The sequence below is a fragment of the Acipenser ruthenus genome, chromosome 21 (assembly GCF_902713425.1).
Source record: "Acipenser ruthenus chromosome 21, fAciRut3.2 maternal haplotype, whole genome shotgun sequence".
NCBI lineage: Eukaryota > Metazoa > Chordata > Actinopteri > Acipenseriformes > Acipenseridae > Acipenser > Acipenser ruthenus.
The window spans coordinates 18,020,560-18,048,490 of NC_081209.1; the positions used below are offsets into that span (position 1 = coordinate 18,020,560).

The 27,931-nt window shown below is 40.1% G+C and overlaps 1 protein-coding gene across 1 annotated transcript; it reads right to left on the minus strand.

Annotated features, from left to right (window-relative positions):
- Positions 1–624: 624 nt before the first annotated feature.
- Positions 625–27,914, minus strand: LOC117427838 (neuronal acetylcholine receptor subunit alpha-3-like). The gene is made up of 6 exons (XM_034046178.3): positions 27,753–27,914; positions 25,582–25,721; positions 19,296–19,340; positions 6,398–6,507; positions 1,877–2,990; positions 625–1,221 (listed from the first exon to the last, which is right to left on the minus strand). Exons 1-6 carry the CDS (start codon positions 27,811–27,813, stop codon positions 1,093–1,095), a joined length of 1,599 nt encoding a protein of 532 aa, XP_033902069.3. The 5' UTR covers positions 27,814–27,914; the 3' UTR covers positions 625–1,092.
- Positions 27,915–27,931: the final 17 nt, after the last annotated feature.

Below are 27,931 nucleotides of genomic sequence, written 5' to 3' on the forward strand. Positions count from 1 at the left end.
TTGTGGGTATGCAGTGTTCAGAGATTTAACTTGCAGCCCACCTAAATGTAATGAGTTCCCCCTACGGGATAACTGTACACTGGTAACCAATAATGGATTTATTGTTGTTTTTAGCAATCTGATTTATTTTTATTTAGTGCCCACTTATTTTACCCCTGATTTTCGCCCCCTTTTAGAATGTCCAATTAAGTTCCATCACAGAAAATCCCCACAACAGCTCAGGAGAGGTCAGTTGGCTCTGCCTTTATTACTCACCTTACTCACTATATATATATATATATATATATATATATATATATATATATATATATATTTGTTTTTATAAATGGTCTTTCTGCATACTTAAGAAAATTGTGGATTTTAGTAGCTATCCATATCATGTCACTTGCATATTCATAGATCAATGAGTCACATTCTTAAATAATCTCTGAATAAGTACTTACAAATTCCTATAACAACTCAATTTTCTTTGTCCTAGGTGTAAAGAGATATTACAGGAAGTTCTGCCTTTAATGTATGGGTAGACTTTGTAATAATTTAAAAGCTGTGTCACTGGCAACTACGGCGAGGTGCAAAAGCAGAAAAACAGCAAGACACCAAATACATTTAAAACAAACCTTTAATGAAAAAAAGGTTTACAGAAGCAGACACAGAAGTGTTGAAGTCGTCAAACAAACATAACAGTGCTTTAAGATGCAGCATCTCCTGGGAATATGTTCCTGTAATAAGCTGAGATGTGTATGGGAAGAGCAATTAAAACTCTTCCTGCAAATTAACAATAACATACCCTTTTCTCAGCTCTCCAGCACGGTGACTTTGCACATTAATAATAATCACTAAAACCACTTATTCTCAGCTTTCCAGTTCAGCTACCCTGCATCTTTATAAGAAGCTTTAACACACTCAAGTTCTACTCTCCAGTGTGGTCACATAGACTTCAGCACAGCCTGAATTCCTGTTTACCCAAGATGTGGAACCTGGAACAGGCTGACTCTTCAGATGGACAGAAGACACTGTCTCATCTGGTATTTATTCTGTACAAATCAGTATTTACAGAGAAAAACAAGAAAAAAAAGAAGCCTCGCTCTCAGCCTAAATGTCGTCTCCCAGCAGTAAGGGTTGAAGGAAGAGGCCTGCTGTCCCCAGGATACAAACCAAGATGAAAACCCACAAGAAGATGCGGTCAATCACCATGGCAACATACTTCCAGTCATCTTGAATCTACAATGCACAGGACACAGGCAAATATGTTAGACAGTTTTCAAATACATTTTCCACTGTCACTGATCACAATATCCTTGTAAAGTTGACCTTTTTTAAGTTTTAGTAACTTCTCTGAATTAGGTCACAACACACCTATTGGGTCTCCCTGTTTATCATGTCTGTTCCTTGCAAGGAGCAACCAGACTATCCCAGGGCTTAAAACAATGAGCTATAAAGACAGGTTGAAATAACTAAATCTATATAGCCTGGAACAAAAAAGAATTAGGGGGGACTTGATTGAAGTCTTTAAAATGGAGTTGACATAGAGAGTGGTGAGGGTATGTAATGGGTGTTGATGCTGAATCACAGGGATGCTTTGAGACCCAACTTGACAAGGTTTTGAGTTTAGTCAGCTACTTGGGAAACGGACAAGCATAGATGGGTCTGGCCTTCTCTCATTAGAACATGTTCTTACTGTATATTATTAAGTTTTTAAAACTCTTATGCAAAATATTTTCTTTAACAACATCCTTTTGGCAAGATCCTCCAAGACGTTGTGTACTGGATTAATGTCTGTCTCACTAGTATGAACCCAACTGAAATCAATAAGAAAAAAAGTAACACTACATCTTTTACAGAAGGTAAATCAAATCAAGCACCCCAATCTGCTTACCTCCTTGGCCTCGTTCTGTAACCTCATGTTCTCAGCGATATACTTGACACTCTCTAAGGCCTCATGCACCTCAGGCGATAGAGCAGAGAGGGATAGCAGGGCATCCACAGACTCTGAGCTGGAGCTTGGGCTGTCTGTGCACCGGCTACCAGCCCCCACCCCATTGTCTGCAGGCAGCTTGGTGTTGCGTTGCCTCCCACAGCAGTTACAGCGCCCATTTGGACAGGGGAAGCCTTCCTTGGAGGAGCACTTGCTGTCACCCCCGCTGTTGAAGTTGGGGAGCTCAGGGTTAACAAAGAGCCTCTGCCTCTGGAGTGTGGCCGTGTTCTGCTGCTGCTGGTTTTGGTGGTGGTGAGTCGCGGGCTGGTAGTGCTGGTGGTGAAGATGTTGGCCGGTCTTTTCTGCTTCTCGCTTTGGCCTGGTCATGAACATCACTCTGGGCAGCAAGCTGAGGAACACAGATCTTACCCAGCGTGGCATGGTGTGAGTCTTAGGAGTACGGTAGTGAACATTGAGCACAAACACAGTGATAACAATGGAGAGGGTCACAAAGATCATGGTAAAGAGAAGGTACTCTCCAATGAGAGGGATAACCAGAGAGGTGGAAGGGATGGTCTCAGTAATGACCAGGAGGAAGACAGTGAGGGAAAGGAGCACAGAAATGCACAGAGTAATCTTCTCCCCACAGTCTGAAGGCAGGTAGAACACCAGGACAGTCAGGAAAGAGATGAGGAGGCAGGGGATGATCATGTTGATGGTATAGAAGAGAGGGAGACGTCGGATGTAGAGGGAATAGGTAATATCTGTGTAGATCTCCTCACAACAGTTGTATTTAATGTCATGCTTGTATCCCGGGGCATCAATGATCACCCATTCCCCGCTCTCCCAGAAGTCTTTGAGATTGATGGTGGACCCGATGAGGACTAGGTCAATCTTGGCCTTATCGTAAGTCCAGGAACCAAACTTCATGGTGCAGTTCTGATAGTCGAAAGGGAAGTAGGTGACATCAATCTTACATGAGCTCTTGAAGATAGCTGGTGGGATCCAAGTGACATCCCCATTGTAGCGCAGCAAGGCTTTGGTCTTGTCATCTACTTGGAAGTCTCCTACAGCGCTGGGAGGCAAAAAGGCTGACAGTAAGTACAGAAAAACTACAGAAGCTTAAAAAAATCAAAATGGTGTTTTAATGCCCCCTGGGACATAATATAAGGGCAATGGAATTGCTGATGGAATAGTTTGTAAACATGAATGTGTTTATTCAAACATTTTACTTTCCTTTTGTTATCTGTGTTTTTCCTATTCTGTGATGAATTGATTTAGTTTCGCAGTGTAGTAAAACTTGGTACATCATTTTCTAGTGCACCGAGAAAGTGGCCTCTCTAGAAACAGTGAATGTGGTGTTGCCCAGATGACAGCACATTCTGCTCAGACTAGGCAAACTGCTGAGCTCTTACAACTGCTCTGCAAACCGACTCTGCTGAACGATTCCACTTGGATAAGAAATGCAAGCACAGAATTGGTTTACATCACTTTTGTGGAATAATTTGTTTTAAGATTTGTATTTTAAACAGGATTTTCATATAATGACCTCACCTCACCAGCCTGATGTTAGTATCACCACTTCAAGAGAACATTCTCAAAATACAATATTTGTAATGTACAGTACTTTCATAATAGAAGCAATTATATACATGTTATCGTAAACATTGTTTGATTATTTATTCAATATATACAAATTAAATATTGATACATGTTTAAGAATGTAGGTAACCTATTAACACTTCAAATAATAAACAAGGTAGGGTATCATGAATATAATGATAACGTACAATTAAACTATAAATGAGATTCAAAGAGTTGTGCTTTTAATCAGATGAGCAACATACTCCCTTAGCAACCATAAGATTTCAAATTCAATCCCTGAGTCCCCTGCTTCTAATATGTATTGTATACTGTACTTATTAGAAAGAGACTATGCTTTACCATACCTTGCTGGACTTTACAATGCTCACCTATGCTATACCATGCTTTCATTGTATTTTATTACACTTATATATGCTTATACTATGGTAATAATGGTAGGTAAGGGGCAGATGGGCATATCCAAAAACGTCAGCCAAATACAGTATGGAGCCTCACTGCTGCTCAAACAGCTGTAAGTCAACTGCATGTATGCATAGAAGATATTTACTTTTACTTAGAGAAAGTGGTGTGAGGCATCAGGATATCAAGTAGGTGGTTGTATTAGAATACAAGGTGGTTGTATTAGGAGCTAGCTTGCAGCCCCAGCTTGAACAATGGCAACCTCAGTATTATTTCAAGCAAGAATTCACAACAGTTGTACTTAATGTCATGCTTGTATCCCGGAGCATCAATGATCACCCATTCCCCGCTCTCCCAGAAGTCTTTGAGATTGATGGTGGACACAATGAGGACTAGGTCAATCTTGGCCTTCTCGTAAGTCCAGGAACCAAACGTCATGGCGCAGTTCTGATAGTCCAAAGGGAGCTTGAACAATGGCAACCTCAGGAATATTTCAAGCAAGACGTCACAGACAAAATTCCTGTATGCCAGGAAAAAAAGCCCACAACCCACCTGCACCCAAAGCAAGGGTCAAGAAAAACAAACTGAAATGATGAGCAAAAAATTACAATCAGTCAGCAGGCAGTTCCGTAAGGAGGCCTAATCAATACAAATACCTAACCTGACACAAAGTGGAGGTTTATTTCTTATCGTATTGTCCTCCAGAGAGAGCATGACTAAGTGTAGAAGATGATTAATGTGGCTTGGAATTCCTGAATGAAATGTGCTGTAAATCTTTAGGCCTGCTGACCCCCCCACTGACCATCTATTCATGGAGATGTACATTATAGAGCCTCTGTCAGGCAGGCACTCTGCAGGGGCAATGGACTCCATGGACATCTGTTTGAGATGAATCAATGTGGGATTGCCTTTACAGCAGTACAAACTGTCCCTCTTTAGGAGCAACTGTCCTTCCTCAGGAATAATAATTCAAGGATTCAGTTGAGACAAAACCTGCAACAGTATTTGGATTTTTGTGGTTTCAAAGCACAATTTCAACTGTCAAGAAAAGGGTATCCTGTTGGTATGTCATGCCACGGCATGGGCCGCACTTCAGAAGTGCAAAGGATTCAAACGGCTGTAGCTTTGTAATGACTGAACCGGAATGCTCTAAAAAATGCAATGGAAACTGTGAAGATCCATATTATTTGGACCCCACTGATCACGGATTGCAATCATAAAACGTTGTAACTGTCCACTTTGCTTTCAGTTCTGGTCTGTTTGATTTTTTCTCCAGTTTTTTCTCCAATCTTTATTTTCCAATGTTTGGATACCCAGTGAAAAAGTGAATTGAATCAGCCCTTAAATATTATAAATAGCCTTCGATGTGTTTTGCTTGTTTTGCTAATTCAAGTAATTTTATTACATATTGTTTTTGCCATAACACTAACCTTTTTCCTTAATCATAAGCAAATATCAGAAAGAGGCTTCGGATAACACACATTACACTGTAGGCTTTTAAAAAATCATTCAATAACAAATGATGACAAATCCTTTAATACGTAAATTTAGAAAGACATTAAAAGAAATGACGACAGTAGTTACTCCTGAACAGTTTGAACAATGGCCACAATTGTCTGAATGGAAGTCTACTTGTGTTTCTTCCTAGATCTCAACACTCTAACACCCCGTGCTACTGCTGATAATTACGAGAAATTGGCTTCTCCTTCTTCTTCTTCTTCCCCCCTTCCCCCCTCATATTTATAGTAGTTCCTGTTGTAAAACAGTCAGGGAGAGTTAAGTGGAAGAGAGAGTATGGTTATGGGAAAGCTTTTTCTTAAAGATAACCAAGTTGATTCAAGAAAAAATGATCTTTCAGAAAACTGCTGGTGTCAGGAAAACAACTGGAAACATTTGAAACGTGTTGAAGCCGAACCTTAATTCAAAGTTAGCAAATGAGGTGTTATGTTACAGTGAGTGGGTGAGTTCATACTGTATAAGTGCAGATATAATTGTATATTACAAACAATAATCTAATATACTTGCATCAGCATCTGTGCAAAATGCAATTTCTGTTTTCTGTCTTACATTTACAGGGCACACAAATTACTGAGATTCTTGTTTTCCTTCCTTAGTCTTTCTAACAATTACGAACAGTCTGTCGCTTTGAAAATGTCCATAGAAAGCAGAATAAACATTGACATCTTCAGGCATTATTGATTTGTATCTTACTTCTGACCATGGAACTTAATGTAATGCAATTATACCGTAGTTATGCTTTGGCACACACAAATGAACATTCATTCAGGGGCGTATTTTTTTTTCAGATACTTTAACATTGGAAACACTTACTTAAAGTAACTCCAATCATGATATGGAAATGTATTCACCCAACTTTTGGATTCTGCAGCCTCATAGACGTAGAATAATTTCAGGTACCAGATTAGCATGTGAATGTTTATACAGACCGCTGATCACACACTGACAGGCTTCTCTTACTTGTTGTACAGGACAATGTCTGGCTTCCAAATCCTGTTTGACGGCACTCTGATAAATTCAACCCCTCCAAACTCATGGGGGTCCCATTTCAATTTGTAGTCATTCCAGATCTGTGGAGAGAAGGCGTGGAGTAAGGATGATTTCGGGCACAACTTGTTTTAATCGTAAAATAAATAAACATTTTGAAAAATGATAAGCAAATAATTAAACTTTTTTTTTAAATCCAGGATGCATCTCATTCATTTTTTTGTTTGAGGTTTAGATTAGAGAGTTAATGTGAGGCGAGGTAGATTTTATAATTTGTTGTGTAGAGAGTAAACCACAGCCATGTATCCACCCCTAGGACAGAGTTCAGATGTGAATGGGATATTCTCTTCAAGGATATCACTTAAAATGGGGTACTTTCTCAATAAAAAAAAAATAGTATTTTTGGACGTGCCTTCTGATTGCCGGCACTTCCAACATGTATTATTCTCTTGCCTCTCTCATGCAGTGATTATTGCACTGAACTGTGGGTGGGTTTTGTGATCTTGACAAGTGCACAGGGGGTGTTGATACTGTACCACCTACCCAAAGGCTGTCTTTTCCTTGTGCATGTACCAGCATGCTAATGCTTATAGAAATAACCCTGTGAGAGAAAATAGAAAGACAGGGCCCTGCTTTGAAGCAAAGGCAAATAAAACAGCTGTACAATACGAGCAGGAAAGAGTAGTAGCAGTTCCACTTGTTTTGTCCAAGTGTTATACAATTAAATGAATTGTAGCTAACAAAATAATTAGTACCCATTTTGCACGCCATTAACTACATGGGTCTCACGTGCAGTTTTTAAAAAGACACGTGTTATAGCAAATATGTATTTTCAATTTAAAACAAGGTATCTGGTACAACACTACTGAGCTTGTTTGTCCTTCCAGGAAGACTGTTTCTGCTTGACTTCCTTGTTCATTTCACCCTTCTGGGTCAAAGCATATTGCTGCAGAAATGATGTCAGTTAATAGGGAAAGCAGCTGATTGGTTATTGACAGGAAAGAAGTGAGTGAAATGGTGGGGACATTTTCACCCTCCAGGTGAAATGACCCAGAAAGTGCAAGACTGTCTAAAAGCATGTACTAGATATCATATTCTAAAATAAAAATATATGTTTGCACATTTGAGACCTATATAATTAAGGACCTGTGTAAATTGCAATTTCATGGTCTGAGCGATTTTTTACAATATTCTTAAGAAATACAAATTAATTATTTCATAATTATTATTTGTATTTCATACAAAAAAAATTACATTAACGAAACTGTACAGCTCTGCTGTGTGTCTGCATGTACTACTCGCCATGCACATAGTGCTGTGCAGTGATTGTCATGTGACTATATGCAATCTAGGCGGGAAATTAAAATACTACACTGTAAACAAGAAAATGGATGTCTCTAAAAGGCTAAAAATGTGTCTGCAGTAGATCACAAAAAGCAAAATCCAGCAGGAGTTTTACACAGCGATGGAGGGAAGCTCTTCTGTATGTCCTGCAATGTTACTGTAGATAACTACAGAGAATTGGCTGTTGACAGGCATTTAGATTCAAGTATTCACCGAAAGAGAAAGGCGAAAAATCCAGAGCAGTACTACAACTGCTTTACTTGCAAAGAAACAACAAACGGTGACTTCCATGTTCCAAAAGCCCACTGAAAACTGTGAAGCATGAAACACAAGCAGGAGATTATGGAATTGGTAAAACAGTCTGGTTGCTTGTCAGTGGTCACTGACGAGTCAACTGATGCCCAAGATCAGTATAGGTTACACATTGTATTTGTTTTGCAATACCTAAATGGTCAACATGCATCTGACGTACTAGAACTGAAATCTGTCCTTGCAGATACACTTTACCTACAGGCTGTTAATTACAACACAGTTTCAAAAGCTATTGTAAAGTGCTTGAATAACTTTGACATTGATTTTGATGTCAGTGCATTTATCTCTATATTTGATGTTTAAAAAAATCATAATAACCTGTGCACATAATTTATAAAATAGTTCTGTGCACATTCCGCAAAGTACAATACTTTACCTGTGACACTGCTGTGAATTTGAAAGAAAAATTCCACGATTTTCACAGGGCCTTATAAATAATGAATGGATGTCCAAAAAAAATAATGCATGAAGAGAATTTATGCCACTACTTTGACCAATCTAGCTAAGACCAGTGGAAGGACTACTACTGTTGAATGGATTTGCACTCCATTGTTCCCACAGTGTGTGTAAAATGCTTTGATCCTGTGCAAAGGAAAGACATACTGTATACTATAACTGCAATATAACATTGCCTTATTTAATAATCCTGGCTACCCCATTACTCTACAGTTGTAATGGAATGGTTTTCAGGGGATAAGTCACTGTTGTCAGGAGTGGAATTGAAAAGGAGCTCAATCTCTCCGGGATTCCCCTGACAGACTCCATCAACGCAACAGGTTAAGGAGCCAGAAACAATCGGCTCGTGCGTAAATGAAACGACCAGCCATGAATCATTAGCCCCAGTCGGAAAGATTGGAAAGAGTTGACATTTTTATTCAGTGCTGACATTCCCATCAACTGAGCTGTTTATTACTTTGACCTTATGTCATCTCCACACAGAAGCAAGGAGATATTCTATTAAATGTGAAGGAGTGAATGGAGGGATCAGAGGGCATAAGGGCATACTGGGGGCTTAAAGAACACAAGCCGTCAGATCACTGTGTGGCTCTCCATTACATTGCTTGCAATTGATAGTGAATTGGTAATCTGTATTCATTCTGCTGAGGTCTTGTGTCTGTCTAGTCTACCTCATAATGAACAAAAACTGAACTTTCTTCTTTTCTAATCCCATAATCAGATACAGTGCCTTGCGAAAGTATTCGGCCCCCTTGAACTTTGCGACCTTTTGCCACATTTCAGGCTTCAAACATAAAGATATGAAACTGTAATTTTTTGTGAAGAATCAACAACAAGTGGGACACAATCATGAAGTGGAACGAAATTTATTGGATATTTCAAACTTTTTTAACAAATAAAAAACTGAAAAATTGGGCGTGCAAAATTATTCAGCCCCTTTACTTTCAGTGCAGCAAACTCTCTCCAGAAGTTCAGTGAGGATCTCTGAATGATCCAATGTTGACCTAAATGACTAATGATGATAAATAGAATCCACCTGTGTGTAATCAAGTCTCCATATAAATGCACCTGCACTGTGATAGTCTCAGAGGTCCGTTTAAAGCGCAGAGAGCATCATGAAGAACAAGGAACACACCAGGCAGGTCCGAGATACTGTTGTGGAGAAGTTTAAAGCCGGATTTGGATACAAAAAGATTTCCCAAACTTTAAACATCCCAAGGAGCACTGTGCAAGCGATAATATTGAAATGGAAGGAGTATCAGACCACTGCAAATCTACCAAGACCTGGCCGTCCCTCTAAACTTTCAGCTCATACAAGGAGAAGACTGATCAGAGATGCAGCCAAGAGGCCCATGATCACTCTGGATGAACTGCAGAGATCTACAGCTGAGGTGGGAGACTCTGTCCATAGGACAACAATCAGTCGTATACTGCACAAATCTGGCCTTTATGGAAGAGTGGCAAGAAGAAAGCCATTTCTTAAAGATATCCATAAAAAGTGTCGTTTACAGTTTGCCACAAGTCACCTGGGAGACACACCAAACATGTGGAAGAAGGTGCTCTGGTCAGATAAAACCAAAATCAAACTTTTTGGCAACAATGCAAAACGTTATGTTTGGCGTAAAAGCAACACAGCTCATCACCCTGAACACACCATCCCCACTGTCAAACATGGTGGTGGCAGCATCATGGTTTGGGCCTGTTTTTCTCCAGCAGGGACAGGGAAGATGGTTAAAATTGATGGGAAGATGGATGGAGCCAAATACAGGACCATTCTGGAAGAAAACCTGATGGAGTCTGCAAAAGACCTGAGACTGGGACGGAGATTTGTCTTCCAACAAGACAATTATCCAAAACATAAAGCAAAATCTACAATGGAATGGTTCACAAATAAACATATCCAGGTGTTAGAATGGCCAAGTCAAAGTCCAGACCTGAATCCAATCGAGAATCTGTGGAAAGAACTGAAAACTGCTGTTCACAAATGCTCTCCATCCAACCTCACTGAGCTCGAGCTGTTTTGCAAGGAGGAATGGGCAAAAATTTCAGTCTCTCGATGTGCAAAACTGATAGAGACATACCCCAAGCGACTTACAGCTGTAATCGCAGCAAAAGGTGGCGCTACAAAGTATTAACTTAAGGGGGCTGAATAATTTTGCACGCCCAATTTTTCAGTTTTTTATTTGTTAAAAAAGTTTGAAATATCCAATAAATTTCGTTCCACTTCATGATTGTGTCCCACTTGTTGTTGATTCTTCACAAAAAATTACAGTTTCATATCTTTATGTTTGAAGCCTGAAATGTGGCAAAAGGTCGCAAAGTTCAAGGGGGCCGAATACTTTCGCAAGGCACTGTACAAACTGATGCCTGTATGTAATTTGATCAAATAACTTTAGGGAACTGGGCTCATTAATATATGAACGAGAGTGATTTTGCAAACTGGATGTATGCTACAGTGCTCATCGGGTAATATATTCTAGACATGTTCAGACCTGGTCTATAACTTCAAGTTTCATTGTCATTATGTATGCCAATAGCTTCTGCTTGTTGCTTAACTCTTATGGCAAAGGCATTGAATGATGTTGGCACATTGCTAGTCATTCATTGATGTTAACTTTGGAAAAATGAGTGTTGGTGAGTAGATGTATTGAATCATACTGAAAATGTGTATGTCAGCCATTTTTATGTTGGGCCTCAGGTCACCCATTTATATTCACAAAAGACTCAACCTGACACACAGTCATGCACATTAAAAAATAAAATGATTTAAAGGAAATAATAATAACTAAAAACCGTCCTTTACATTTTACAAATAACCTACAAAACATAACCTGGATAAAAGTGATCCGGATTTTCTAACCCTATATTTTCTGATCGATATTCCTTTAAAAAAAAAAAAAAAAGAATTTTGCAATTGTAATTATTTGTAATCTGGATAAAAGTAATCCAGCAGTAACATTTTCTGAAAAAAACTGATCAAAACGATCAAAACGATCCAGATAAAAGTTTTAAAAAACCGGTCCCTGGAGATAATTATATGAACATTTCACATAAATAGTAACCTCATTCAACCCCCCTGACATTTCTTGTAGGCAGTAGAGAGATGCGTAACCCTGGTGTAAAAGTGACATTGGAAAAGAAGGGGGGCACATTAATAACAGGCACATTATGTACGCTTACTGTAAATGCAATTACCACAACGCCCAAATAGAAATGTACACGTACCACTACCCTGCTTGTGCTGGACTCCTCCCTAGATATGGCATGTACATTATGACAAAAAACGACTGTTAAATACAACCGAAATAATGGTTGGGAAATAATCGCAAAATTACAAGTTAAAAATAGACAACCTCAATGAAAAAAAAAAATCAGCATAGCCAGTCCAACTGAAGATAATTTGCTTGACCTGGAAACCAGCTGGACAGAGAGAGTGAATTATACAGATATGCAATTGCACCATCTCCTGTATTGAATGTAGCTGGACTGAATAGTCAATTATGAATTGTGGTATAGATATATTTGTTAAAGGAATGGAGTTACAACCTTGCAGTTATGAGATTTGGGTAAGTCACTGAAATGTTACTCATGCCAACTGTAACATTAAAGTTTGCTTACCTGCGCTACAAAAACAAAGACAGGCAAGTCTATGGTTATTCTTAGTATCATAGTGATTTTTTTTTATGTGTTTATTTTTCAGTCAGCTATACTTTTTATTATGTAGTCCGCTGAGATCCAAAAACAAAATCTAGGTGGTCCGCGAACAAAAAAGTTTGAGAGCCACTGACCTAAGGGATAAAGGATGTTATTTTCTGAGCCCTGGTTGTGGTATGCTGTGGTCTACTAGATAAAATGTTTAATACCTTATGTGGCACTTGCCATCATTTGCAGGAACTGAGTCAAAGTTGCTGAACGTTTGTGTGGCACCAATAAATCCTGAAAAACTCTTGTTTGTGATGATTGGTTTCGCCTTTATACAGCGGTGCCTTAAATTCTATATAGAAACTAAGCGACCAACACCCTCAAATATAAGCTCCAGTCAATTGTTAGAGGAAAGGCTCAGTTCTAAACATCAAGGAATAGCATGTTTTCTAGACAACATAGTAAATTACACTTTGGACAAAGGGCTTATTTCAATAAACCACTACGACGTCGTTTCAGGCTAGTACAACGTGGGGAGCAGAAGACATTATAGAAGTAGCGTTTCTATATAAAGTTGCTCACACTACTTGGTTGTATTCCTCTGACACCTTCTTACCTGCCCACCTGGATCACAGTCATTTCCATCATTGAAAAACATGGCTTCTCTAATTCATGCTGTGTATTTAAGACATAAGCAGAGACAACTACAGCGACAGAGGGCATCGGCTTATAGAAATTTTAACAGAAGATGTGTGCAGCATCTTTGGCATGGTTTCTCATCAAGACATTATATTGAAGTACCGTTTGAAGAGGGAGAGTATGTGACAGACAGTCCCATTATTCCAATGACCCTCTCTTCTTCTGCTGAGAGTATGTACTGAACCAGGGAGGGTGGCCTCTGCCTGTTTTGTCACACTCATGTCTCCACTGCTGGTGTTTTTTTTTTGGTATCTGTAAGCTAGCTCTGCTATAATGCTTTCATTTTCTCCTGCTTGGGCAGATGCCATTATTGATTGTCCTGTTCATGTTGTCTCCTAACACAACCCACAATTTCCCTTAATGATTAGGCTCATTATATTTCGTTTTTTAAATGTGTTGCATGTGTTCAAACTATTTGAATAATTATTGTGTTCAAAATTAAATGTGTCTTAATAAAGCTTTCTTTATTAATCTATTTAACACAATGCTGTGTTTATGATGCAGTTCCAAACATGTAAATTACATGGGAATATGTAAAATGATACACTATAGGGCAGACAGAAAATGGGGTGTTACATCTGTAGTTTCTGTTTTAGATGAATAATGATTATGCAAACATGATTTCCAGACCATTCAAAATACATGTTTTCCTTGTGTTGCGTGGTTCATGTATTTTCAGATAAATTGCATGTAGAATGGGGGTAGTATTTGCTAGCCCACCTGTCGCATTGAAACATGACACCTGTTACGATTGGACTGGAATATAGAAATAAGTGAAAACTGACTGCGATAGATTGATCTATCATATTTGAACTTACAATCTCACAATATAGACGCAAGCCCTAGATTCTCAAAGCTTTTTACTTCAAATTGTTATTAGCAATATATATATATATATATATATATATATATATATATATATATATATATATATATATATATATTGATGCACAAAAGAAACGCAACACTCAGGTCTAATGGATTTAATTGAATATTTTAAACATAGATCACACAAAATCACAGAAAATGTGAACAAAAATAAGATCAAAGAATCATGATAAGTTTTCAGTCTGAAACGTAAGACACTGTCAAAATGAAAACATTACAAAGTTAGTATTGGGTATGACCTCCCTGAGCATTAACACAATCCTGGCAGCGTTGATCTGATCAGCCTCTGGATAGACTGCTGTCGGATGTTCCGCCACTGTTCCTGTGCAGCTGCAGCCAACTGGTGAACGTTGGCTGGTCACAGTTGTCTCTTGTGGATGGCACTGGCGATTTGGTCCCACAGATGTTCTATTGGACTCAGGTTAGGAGAAAAAGCTGGCCACGGCAAGACCTCAACATTGTTTTCTTGAAGTCGTGCAATTGTAATCGTAACACTGTGTGGTCTTGTATTGTCTTGCTTGAAAACAGACGCTTCCGGATTGGCTTACAGGAACGGAAAAACTGTTGCCTCAAGGACTTCGTCAATGTATCGCTTAGCAGTAAGGTTACTCTCAATCTGCACCTAAGGCATTCTTGTGTTAAAGGAGATTCCTCCCCACATCATCTTACTTCCACCACCCCACCGGTTGGTTTGAACAACGCAACAGTCAGCATAACGTTCACCACGACATCTCCACATACGTTGTCTTCCGGCAGGTCTGTCAAGGGCAAAATGGCATTCATCTGCAAATAAAACACCACCACTCTCTCTCTCTACAGCCACCTCAGATGTTCTCTGGCTCACAGAAGACGGCGATTTCTTCTCTCAGCTGTCAACATGTTAACCCTGAACGGCCTCCGAGCGTGCAAATCATTTTCATGCAGACGGCGAGCTACAGTCATTCTACTGATGCGCGGGTTATGTCTTCCTGGAATTTCTCGTGCTAAAAAGTTCATTTCAACAATAAACTCATTGTCACATTGCTGGATTCTGGCTCCAAGCTGTCACATGTACATAAGTGGACAAGATTGGTAAATCTGATAGGATTTACAAATGAACTGCTGGGAACACAGAAATCTTTTCTGTGAGTCATTTTTGTTTATTATTATTATTTTATTATTTATTATTTCTTAGCAGACGCCCTTATCCAGGGCGACTTACAATTGTTACAACATATCACATTATACATTATACAGATATCACATTATTTTTACATACAATTACCCATTTATACAGTTGGGTTTTTACTGGAGCAATCTAGGTAAAGTACCTTGCTCAAGGGTACAACAGCAGTGTCCCCCACTGGGGATTGAACCCACAACCCTCCGGTCAAGAGTCCAGAGCCCTAACCACTACTCCACACTGCTGCCCACACTGTTTGTGTGCTATAAGCAGTCAAAGTTTGATTACTGTATTGATTCTGCAGTTATAATCAGTCAGAGTTTGATTACTGTATTGATTCTGCAGTTACTTATAATCAATCAGAGTTTGATTACTGTATTGATACTGCACTTACTTATCAGTCAGAGTTTGATTACTGTACTGATTCTGCAGTTACTTACAATCAGTCAGAGTTTGATTATTGTATTGATTTTGCAGTTACTTATAATTAGGGGTCTACCTAAATCGCGATTTTGTGGAAATCGGGAAATTGAGGGGTCACCACGAAATTCACCTCTTTTAGGGGCCAATGTATACCGGACAAGTATGGAGAGAAAAAAAAGAAACTTTAAATGAACTACTGCACAACGCAAGCGATGCAAACTATGTATCTTCCTTCTGCAGATAGGCTTTTTTTATTCCTTCGCTGTCCTTTGTGCATTGCACTTAGGCAAAAAGAAACGTCCTTAAGATAAATAACATTTACAAACAAATACTCCAAAGCAGTTAACGTTCTTGTTTACTGTTCAATGACAACAATGTTTTAATCAGCCTTAATCAGTGCATCTGTACTGGCTTTTCTGTGACCTGTACTGTGCAGTAGGGGGTGGGACAAAGTCAGTGCTGCATTGTTTTAATTTAGGTTCCCAAGATCTAGTTTTCAGCATTGGAGGTAAAATACCAGAAATGGATGACAAAGCAAAAAAAGCAAAGTATATTTCGACTGATGATCGTGTCAAGATATTTCCCAAAGAAACTGTACATGCAGATGGAGGTAAATGGAATATGTCTTTGGAGAAAATACGATTGATACGCTATTTAGCTTCAGAATTACACATTCAACAAAAGGCTATTGCAGAGGCTGCTGAACAGAACGTAAAATAAACAGCTTTCAGAAAACAAACTGGAAAGTCAGTGCAGACAAAAAGTATTCCTGTCGGTTGTAGCCAAATCAAATCAGTACTACAGATACGATCTAGCACGAATAGGCAGGTTTTCTTTGTTTTGACTCGGTACTAATAAAATAAATTATTGGATGGGACAAATTATAACATGGCAACGAACGTGCTGCATATATTGCCTTTATTAAAATATGCCAGGTTCCCTTGGGTAACTGAGTTTTTGGATTTTTTTTTTTTTTTATAAATTTAGTCTTCATCAATTTTTTACCACGGTTTTCTCTCCAATTTAGTATGCCCAATTATTATCTATATCCTCGTCTCACCGCTCGCAACCCCCCCGGCAGCTGGAATACGCGTCCTCCGAAACGTGCTCCTGCCAAGCCGTCATTTTTCGCACTGCAGATCCACAGCAATGCCACCAGACCTATAGTGCCGGAGGACAACACAGATCTGGCAGCTCCACTGCAGAACCACAGGCGCCCTATCGGCCACAGGGGTCGCTGATGCGCGGTGAGCCGTGGATTCCCCTGCCGACCTAAGCCCTCCCTACCTGGGCAGCGCTCAGCCAATTGTGTTTTGGACTGTTTTTAATCAATTTCCACATCTGTATAACTTGGCAAAACTTTGCTTTACACGTGCAGTCTCAACGTATGGGCAAGTCCACACCAGACAGAGAATGTCGGCAGCAACTGCTGGGGATGTTGCACGCTTGCCTTTAACAAATAACAGCACTCTGTTCTAGTAAGGAAGCAAGTACCACTATTTTTAGGCTTTTATAGTGCTCTGAAATATTGTCTACTTAGGTTTATTTAATGTTTAAACAGGTCTGCAAAATCCTAATTTTATTCCACAACCTACCTGCGGAAAAATACTTAAATTTACCGCAATTTAAGTAGATCTACTTACAATCAGTCAGAGTTAGATTACTGCATTGATTCTGCAGTTATTTATAATCAGTCAGAGTTTGATTACTGTATTGATTCTGCAGTTACTTGGTTTAAATCACACAATGTTTTCTTATTAAAATATATTTTTTTCATTCTGATTATGCGTTTCTGGAAAACAAGCACTTTATCATTAGATTAATTGGCCAGTGGGCATGTCCTGCTTATTGGTAGTCGAGAGACAGCCCTGTGGTCTCCAGTACATGCTTTCAATGAGCTTCATTACACATTGCTATTGTTTTACTGTGGTGAACATTTATAAAGGAGGTACTGGGCTTGGACATGGATATGTAATGCCCTGTCCAAAAAGCCCTTCACATGTGTTTAACATTTTAGATAACAGTTAAAAACTATAAGAGTTATACACACCTCCACTTTTAAGAAGCATAATTTCTGAACACTGTATCAGGTCCCAGCATGGCTCCTGAACCTACCTTATCAAAGCAGGCTTGGCTGTAGTTCTGAAACACACTTATTTGATTGCCTCCTCTCACTGGATCTGGATATGCTTACCTTTCTCACCTACCCATTCACTTCGCTCTAAGGATTTTCAATTTGCTGAACAAAAGCATTTACATTTGCCTATTTCAGTTTAATCAAGTCATCTTTATTTGGCGTTCCGATTTGCTAATGACCTTGTTTGTTTTCTGTATGAATCTTCAACACCGTTCTTTTTGCGTCTCATGATATTCTTAAAATATTTATAATGCAAGGCATCTCGGATCACTTCTGAAATGTTTTAAGTAACAAATACCCCGTTCACACTTGCAATTTATGGCAGTCCAGGGCCGCCTCAGGGCCGCCGTTTCTATGTGGCCCAGGGCCTGCAATCCGAGACTAGGGATGGCCGTTACATATGTATGAACACAAAGCAGACAAGGGCCAGCCTTTCCGTATCACATGAACAATGTGGTTGCACAGCTCACTTCATATCTCACGCGCGCAAAAGGTAAACAGAAAGCTGAATGCTCTGCTAGCCAAGACGGCAGTGGATCATTATTGAACGGTAATTATTTCAACACCATACAACTTTAATTATAAAAATATTAAATAAAAATAAAACATCTAGAGGGTTAACGTTCAGGTTGTTTCTTTCACATAATATACGAGCTGCGGTGCGTTCATGACTATGCTTAGCTTGTCAATAATGGTCAATAATGGTGGTGACTTGGCATATTCAGCCACCATTGTTTATTTTGCATGCAATGATATACACAGCTACAGAAGTGTGCGTCGTTACATTACAATGCTGATCATTTCTTTAGCTGCTTGCTTTTACACACACATAAAATATTGTTCTCATCCATACATACTAAGATTGTTGATGCACCATGTGGGGGTAATATTTCAATGCCTGTTATTGTGATTATTATTGCCAATGTTATTCTGCTGGTGGTAGAGCAGTGGTTTATTATGTATCATGCATGTTCTTGAGCAAGTGTCTTTACTGGTAATGTTTAGGGACTAGAGAATAATAATGACAAAGATAATAATAATAATGAGTAAACAATATAATAGTTTAACGATCGTGTTTGTAAACAAAAACAGTATTCATGCATCTTAAACAAACATGTATAAATGAGAAGAAACACGTGTAATGTATTTAACAGTATTTAATGCCATGTCTTTCCTTAGGAGGGAGCAGACGTACTAGTATTAAGTGGACAGGTGTGAGCTTTTGTGAATGTCAGTCAATGATAGTAATTTGCAATCTGTGAAGTATCCGTTACAAAAATAAATATTTCTTGCTGTTAACACTAGCAAGTTGCTGTTTCCCGCGTTCTAAATACCTCCCTGGTCTTGAGAGAATAATGTGCTTGTGGGTGGGGGTAAGCTCTGACCGTCACCCTGTTACACACCATAACATTACGTCAAAACAGTCAATAATATATGTTTTTTTTTAATATATAAAATTGCTACTGTGCTGCATTGAAAAAAATATATATTTTTCAATTACATATGTAAACATGCAAAGGCGCCTTAAACTGCAAATGTGAACGGGGTTGCAGACCGAAATCCGAGGCGGCCCTGGGCCGGCACAGTAGTGTGAACGGGGTTAAAGAGATCTGAGGGTGATGTTGAAATTTGTTGTGTAAAAGAGTACTGTCCCTGTTGGAAGCTAGGGGCAATTCAATGTAACTCAAGCAGAAAAGCAGATTAAATTATGTTCACGACTGAGAAGACACCATTTGTGAGGTCCCATGTGTTCAAGGACTGTTAAAAACCAAAAAAGACATTGTTCCAGAATAACACAATTTACTTACATGTCTCAGCCACAAGTTTGTTTCCATGATCTGGTTTACTTCATCCTGGAAAACAAACAAAACAATAAACACTTAAGAAGAAATTTACTTTGGCTCGCCTATATTGTTGTTTGGCAGCATGCATCACTGGGTGGTGTAAATAACGTAACAGGATGGAATTAAAATATTAAATTTGAGAGAAAACAGAAGACTGTTAGGAAATATTAAGTCCATATTTCAGAATCACTACATGGAAAAAAATGATCCAAGCATCCCACCCCGAGGGTGGGCATTAAATTCTCATTTATCACACACTACACCATTGTTGCTGAGGAAAATCTGAATTGAAACTGTTAATGACACAACTTCGATATGGCAGTGGAGCGGTGTGTTTTTCTTTCCGTTTGTAGATTTTTGCTTGCCATTGTAACTGTGTCTGTTTGGGTGTTTTTGTTATCAGACACCTTGGGGTATACAGAAATAACAAGAACAGCCAAACAGACACCGTTACAATGGCAAGCAAAAATCTACAAACGGAAAGAACATACCAGCTTTGCAGACATATCAGAGCATTTATCTGTGACTTAAGTGGTGCTGCTTCAATTCCAGTAACCAGCAAAGTACAGTAGATTTACTGTTATAAATCTTAATTGACCGGAAGGGTCAAATGCTCTTTTAATGCACACATCAATGCAAAGTAAGCATGAAACTGGCTTGCTGCCATATCACCTTGGACTCTTATCTGATGTCTGACTTCAGAAGCTAAGAGAGTTTAAACTGTACATGAAACCCCAATGAATGTCAGGTGCTGCAGTGTGTGCAGTGACGTTGGTATGATGCAGTGTTAGATGGCACTGCTATTATCTGTAATGTGACATTTTGTAAAGGATAAGGGTGTCTGCTAAGAAATAAATAAATAAATAAAATGTAAAAATAAACGTGCATCTGACATCTCAGATTTAGTGCGCCACTTTCGTCACTTTCTGAAGGAATTTGACTGTTCCAGCAAGTTAATCGCACAGTGCTGTGATGGGGCTTCAGTTATGTCATCCGAGCTTAATGGCGTGCAAGCCTGTGTGAAACAAGCTATACCACAAGCACTTTCTGTTCATTGTTATGACCATGCACTTAATTTAGTGTTGTCCCAAACAAGGATCTTGGAGGATTGGCAGCATTTTTCTCAAGGTTCATAAAGCGCACACAATTACTGGACGAAATCTGCCAAAGACGCCTTCCACGGGTAGCACCTACACGCTGGAATTTCACATTCTGGGGAATCAAGAAAAGTTTGAACGTGACGCTGTACATTACGCTGTACATTCTGCTAGTGCAGCTAAAAAACAAACGAGTTCTCATGTATTCAATGACGGACTTCCAAGGAAAGCGTGCAGGTGACCTGCTCCAATTTCTTCATATCAATGAACTTAAAGACAGCATGCCAGAATTGTACACCCTGACCTGCCTAATATTGACCATTCCCGTTTCTGTGGCTTCGGTAAAAAGATATTCTTCCGCCCTCAAACAGATCAAGAGTTATCCAGGAATACCACTGAACAAGATTGGCCTTCATCCTTGGCGATTATTTCAATTGAACGTGAACTTCTTCTGCTGCTGAAGTCGAAAGACAAATTTTACAATGATCGACCACTTTGTGAAGAAAGAACGCAGAATGGATTTTGCGTACAAGTAGTCTGGTGATTTACTTTTTAATTTACATTTGTTTATTCATAAAGCTCCAAATCCTTACATTGTGCAAATTGCACAAATCCAAAAAGCTACCCAATGCATCTACCCATTGAGCTTACTCACAAAGCAACCTTGTTTCATTTTGGATTCAGAATGTTTATGAAGGTCAGTTTTTTACATGAAAGCACTATACATAAACACAATGTTGCAAAACAAAATGAAAAACAAATTAAACATAGTAATTACATTATATTAAATAAACTTTAGCTATCCCCCCAAATTACAATATAAACTGAAGTGCAATGATGCATTATTGGGGGTGGAGGGCCGGTGTTGACTCTGCTACCCCAGTATATTTTGTCACGACACACCACTGCAATTACAATGCCAGTAAGGGTCAATTAATGGCACCACACACATTTATGAATCAGACATATGATACGTTAATGAGAAAATTGATCATGTTATTCTACGTCATGATAAGTGATGTTTTTTGACAGTAAATGACTGTTATGAATCACCCGATGAAATACTGTCATGTTAAACACTATTACTGGCATGATAGAGCAGACAGTAGGTTTTATGCACAGGGGCCAATGTCTTTAAAAGGTGGAAATAAAAAAAGAATTATTCCACAATTTAGCATGTACTGTTTTTCAGGTAAGCATTTAAATAGTTAGGAACATTTGATATAATAGAAAATAGAGAAAATGATGACATTATTTTCCTCTGCTTTAATAAATGTTATGTTTCATTGTGAAATATCTTGAAATGCTGTGAAATATGCAATTTTTGTTGAAAAAAATATTGCTCTGATATGGACAACCCAGGCAGTGTTAAAGTAATGTGCTTCTTGCAAATACTGCAGGGAGTTCTGTAACACTTTCATTTATCACTGGCTTGAAGCCAAGTCATGAGCCAATGTGGCCAAATTGATAAACCATGCAGCTAAACTTTAGATTTTTCAGTGCTCCACTTATCTGGAGGTGAACTCTAAATCTGTCATAGAAGTAAAAGGGATACAGAACTGATCATACTCTTCATCGTAATGTTAACCTGGGATCAAAATGTGTGAGTGAGTGACTGACATAGTGACATATACAGTCGCCACTGCTTAGAACAGGCGCATTTGTGTTAACGTGATTCACCCGCAGTCAGCAATGGACGGTATAAACTCCCACACAATAACCTGACATACAAAGTGTCTCCCATCAGCAGTACAGTAATCACAACAAACACACGTGTATGCAGTTAAAAATCTTTATTAAGAGAATCATTACACTAATAAAAAAAGGTGTATTAAAACCAAAGCATGTGAGTGGAGCGGAGCGCGAGTCGAGCGAGGAGTGCAGCGGGATCGTTTTGCTAGGAGCGTGGAGCGGAGTGGGTAAAATGCCTGAGTGGAGCGGAGCGCGAGCCGAGCGAGGAGTGCAGAGGGATCGTTTTGCTAGGAGCGTGGAGCGGAGTGGGTAAAGTGCCTGAGCGGAGCGGAGCGCGAGTCGAGCGAGGAGTGCAGCGGGATCGTTTTGTTAGGAGCGTGGAGCGGAGTGGGTAAAGTGCCTGAGCGGAGCGGAGCGCGAGTCGAGCGAGGAGTGCAGCGGGATCGTTTTGTTAGGAGTGTGGAGCGGAGTGGGTAAAGTGCCTGAGCGGAGCGGAGCGCGAGTCGAGCGAGGAGTGCAGCGGGATCGTTTTGTTAGGAGTGTGGAGCGGAGTGGGTAAAGTGCCTGAGCGGAGCGGAGCGCGAGTCGAGCGAGGAGTGCAGCGGGATCGTTTTGTTAGGAGTGTGGAGCGGAGTGGGTAAAGTGCCTGAGCGGAGCGGAGCGCGAGTCGAGCGAGGAGTGCAGCGGGATCGTTTTGCTAGGAGCGTGGAGCGGAGTGGGTAAAGTGCCTGAGCGGAGCGGAGCGCGAGTCGAGCGAGGAGTGCAGCGGGATCGTTTTGCTAGGAGCGTGGAGCGGAGTGGGTAAAATGCCTGAGTGGAGCGGAGCGCGAGTCGAGCGAGGAGTGCAGAGGGATCGTTTTGTTAGGAGCGTGGAGCGGAGTGGGTAAAGTGCCTGAGCGGAGCGGAGCGCGAGTCGAGCGAGGAGTGCAGAGGGATCGTTTTGCTAGGAGCGTGGAGCGGAGTGGGTAAAGTGCCTGAGCGGAGCGGAGCATGAGCAGAGCGAGGAGTGCAGCGGGATCGTTTTGCTAGGAGTGTGGAGCGGAGTGGGTAAAGTGCCTGAGTGGAGCGGAGCGCGAGTCGAGCGAGGAGTGCAGCGGGATCGTTTTGTTAGGAGCGTGGAGCGGAGTGGGTAAAGTGCCTGAGCGGAGCGGAGCGCGAGTCGAGCGAGGAGTGCAGAGGGATCGTTTTGTTAGGAGTGTGGAGCGGAGTGGGTAAAGTGCCTGAGCGGAGCGGAGCGCGAGTCGAGCGAGGAGTGCAGCGGGATCGTTTTGCTAGGAGCGTGGAGCGGAGTGGGTAAAGTGCCTGAGCGGAGCGGAGCGCGAGTCGAGCGAGGAGTGCAGAGGGATCGTTTTGTTAGGAGTGTGGAGCGGAGTGGGTAAAGTGCCTGAGCGGAGCGGAGCGCGAGTCGAGCGAGGAGTGCAGCGGGATCGTTTTGTTAGGAGCGTGGAGCGGAGTGGGTAAAGTGCCTGAGTGGAGCGGAGCGCGAGTCGAGCGAGGAGTGCAGCGGGATCGTTTTGCTAGGAGTGTGGAGCGGAGTGGGTAAAGTGCCTGAGCGGAGCGGAGCGCGAGTCGAGCGAGGAGTGCAGCGGGATCGTTTTGCTAGGAGTGTGGAGCGGAGTGGGTAAAGTGCCTGAGCGGAGCGGAGCGCGAGTCGAGCGAGGAGTGCAGCGGGATCGTTTTGTTAGGAGCGTGGAGCGGAGTGGGTAAAGTGCCTGAGTGGAGCGGAGCGCGAGTCGAGCGAGGAGTGCAGCGGGATCGTTTTGCTAGGAGTGTGGAGCGGAGTGGGTAAAGTGCCTGAGTGGAGCGGAGCGCGAGTCGAGCGAGGAGTGCAGAGGGATCGTTTTGCTAGGAGTGTGGAGCGGAGTGGGTAAAGTGCCTGAGTGGAGCGGAGCGCGAGTCGAGCGAGGAGTGCAGCGGGATCGTTTTGCTAGGAGTGTGGAGCGGAGTGGGTAAAGTGCCTGAGTGGAGCGGAGCGTGAGCAGAGCGAGGAGTGCAGCGGGATCGTTTTGCTAGAAGCGTGGAGCGGAGTGGGTAAAGTGCCTTAGCGGAGTGAGAGGGTGAAAAGCCTCTGGCATCGCTCCCGCTCCAACGCCCGCTCCAAAAGATGTTTTTGAAAGGAAAAATATTTGACACTGTACATATAACATATGATTCATAAACGATGCAGCTCCAACAGTATTGTGCAATCTATGAAATCGCCCTGTATAATTAAAGTTAACGAAATAATCAATAACATCCAATTTGCACAGTAAGAGTTTTATTACAACAGCAAAAGCCATTGTGTGCCTGTATGTGAACCATGTTAATTGCAAATTTCACAAACCTTATACAATTAAAAAAATCTTTACCCACATGGTATGTGCAAAAGGGTCAGTGTATGTTAGGACCCCAAGCCGAAATACGACTCCATCGGTTTGTGGTTAATTACTCTTTTAGATTGCTGAAATCATGTTGCTCGGCTTGGGGTTGTCTTGCGAATGATCCCATCGAGGTGCAGAAGATTCACTTTACCCAAAGCGTTTTCATCACTTCATGTAAAAGTGAGACTGAATTATTCTCCAAGGAAATAAATATAATTAAAAAAAAAAAAAAACTTTAAAAACCCCATTATTGCTGTAATAAATATTTTGTAGACCTTTTTTTTTAAATGAATGTTTTAATAATCAGTTTTACTAAAAACATAACAGTACTCACTGGAACTGGATCCCTGATATTTGTGTCCGGTTCGTCGGTACCAAAGCAGGAACCGGGTACCCGATTTCAAAGGAACCGGTTCGCACATCTCTACATTTTGAAAGCAATTTACACTAGCAGTGGAGGGGAGCGTGAGTGGAGCTGGCTGCAGAATTAGAAGCACCGGAGAGGAGTGGACTGGGGAAATAAAAGCCTTGGAGCGAGCTTTTCTGATTAAAACCTATGAATGTAATAAAAAGTACGTGCAAAAAAGTAATGCAAGTGCAGAACAGGTAGGCTACATTACTGCAAATTGTTTCCAGTGAAGAACTCTGTGATATGCATCTGGACGATATTTTTTTGAAAGTATGGACGGCAAACTTTCAGTGTTTTCTGAAAAATCCCAATTCGGCTCTCTATCCGGATGCTGCTCCATAGCACACCGCAGTGTTACAAGCGCCGCACGCACGCTTACGTCATCAATGTCTGTTTCCGGCACAACGTCTTGGTCGCCAAGTTAACACAGCTGAGAATTCTTCCTCTGACATCCCCTCTGGTGTTGTCAGAGTTTAGGTTTTGGTTATATTTTCGCCAGCACTCACAACCTCAACTACAGAAACCCCATCTTTTTTGAAGCTCAGCTCTAACCACTAGAACCACACTTAGCTCTAGACACAAGGACACTGCCTCAAAGTACCCCAACTCTAAACACTTGACCACTCTGTTTTCTAGTCTTCAACTCTAACTGCTGGAACACAAATGATCATAATAAGTAGGTTGAAACTTACCACTTTGACAAGCTGTGACATAGACACTTCAAAATGCACAGTGACGGGGTCTGACACATTCTCCACTGGCCGAATATACTGGTTATACTTGGTAAAGATAACAGAAAATAGCCTGTGTTCTGCTTCTGAGCACGTGCCACCTGCAAAAGAAACAGAGAATCCACTACAATCTACAGTGTACAGCACCTTCACTATCTGGTTGTTTTTCTACATAAATCACTGTGATCCCAAGCACACTCCACCACTCCCCTGTAGCAGTTTGCTGATGCTTTTCAGCAACTCGCAATCTTCCTCTTGATCAGCAGTATCCAGTCCTTTTCTAAGTAGCTTTCTAAATACAGGGGCATCTGCTCTTGACAAGAGCCCTGTTATATTTAAAACCCTTACAGATCAAATTAGAAGTCCTTAATGTAATGTACCTAAAGACAACAGGGGCTCCAGAGAGATAATCTGTTCATTTCACTTAACAAACATTTACACATGGACAAAAGTTTAGCTTCACCTAGATGTTTAAGATTTTTTTAACATCATGTAATAAAAGAAACTACTAGATGTTATCACAAAAGTCTACCAGAAGCCATAATAGTAGTACAATATTTCATGTTAGATTTCCAAATGACACATTTTTCAATTTTTGTCAGTTTTTCGTTAAGTATATGGAAAACTACAAAGCGGTATGTTATTCAGTATGCTAACGTAACATCATCAGGTTTAATTCGACTTTATGATGCAAAATTGGGTAATTCTATAGGGTGATGCAAAACCTTTGGCCATAGCTTTACAATGCAATTCGATTGCTCACAAATGTCATATATTTTTAGTACATTTTATAAACCTGTGTTAGGCCCAGTAAATAAATCAGGTTGCTTTTATGCATAATGGACAAATCCAGTATGCTTTTACTTGTTAATTTGGCTCAGGTAGGCTGCTGAATATAGTTTGATATTACTGAATGGTTATAGTTTATTCAGTCCACTTATTCTTAGTATTACAATTACAATTACAAATTTCAATCCTGTGGCATGTACAGTCAAATACAAATAAAAATGGAAAATATATATTTTGTATTACTTTCACTTCACTTACAATCTAAGTGAAGGTCTATGGGGATTTTTATTTTTATTGAAGTCAGGTCAGCATAAGTAATTGGTTTCAATAAACTAACAGCAAAGATAATGTGGGCCATATTTTAAATTCCAGTCTTTTAACGTTTTTAAAGGAGAAAATGTAACTTCAATGTTATAAAATTGAAAAACAAACAACTTGTTTAAGAGACCTTGGATTATATTTTTAGTTTTTTTATGTTTATTTTTTTCCCTTTTATTTTTAATTTTGAGCAAAAAGGACACACCTTTTTTTCTGATAAGTGGTGCTCTGGAGTTTTGATGTGTTATAGTAAACGGCTCAAATGAAATGACAGCACAGATGGGAATCGCAGTGCACTTGTAACTCTCAACGATTACAGTAAACTGCAACATAACACTGGGGAAGTGAACACAAAATGTTGCGTTTGTCTGTGTTTAAAATCTCAAATTAGAACCACTGATTATATTACGATTTGGGTAACTGTAAAATGACCAGGTGTTTACCACAGAAAAGAGAAGTTATTAAAAACTGGAGGAATGCTTTGCATGTATGGTTAGGGTGTGTTTGAGCTGTAAATGAGTTTGAATATGATAAACATGTTTAAAAAGTACATTTCGGGAAAGAAAACAAAGTGAAGTAAATTAAAAAGACGGTTTAACAATATGAATGTAAAATAATTCAGATAATAGTGGTACAGGGGAGTTTCAACGTTCAGAACACTGCGAAGAGTATTCTCAAAAATCCACATTAAAATTTACAGTGGACGCATGTTTTGCGTGGACATTTCACAACTGTAAAATCAAACCAATCTCATATTGAATTATACATGATCCTAGTTACAAAGAAGATCATTTTGTTATGCTAAAATGCCCAGTCTTTATCCAGCGTCTTAAAAGAAATGCAGAAGTAGTCACGTATATTTGGCGTAAAGAAGCTATTATTTTTTCTTGTCTCTTTCCCTAAATCTACTGATAAACGCAGCTCACTAAACTAGCTGAGGTTCGCTGCTTTGAAAAATTGTACTTCACTGCATGTATGGGTATGGGTACAGAAAAAAATACCAGCAAATATGTTGCTTTACTCACCAGAAAGAAGGGATATGAGAAAGAACAGGGTTAGCAAACCCATAAAACACTGGGTTTTCATTGTAATTCTGTGAAGGATCTCAAATCCAATCCTCAAACGCAGGAGAAAGTGAATTCTGAAGATTTACTCGTCAGTTAAAACTGAGCCGAGGAACGAGAGAGAGAGAGAGTGAGTGCGA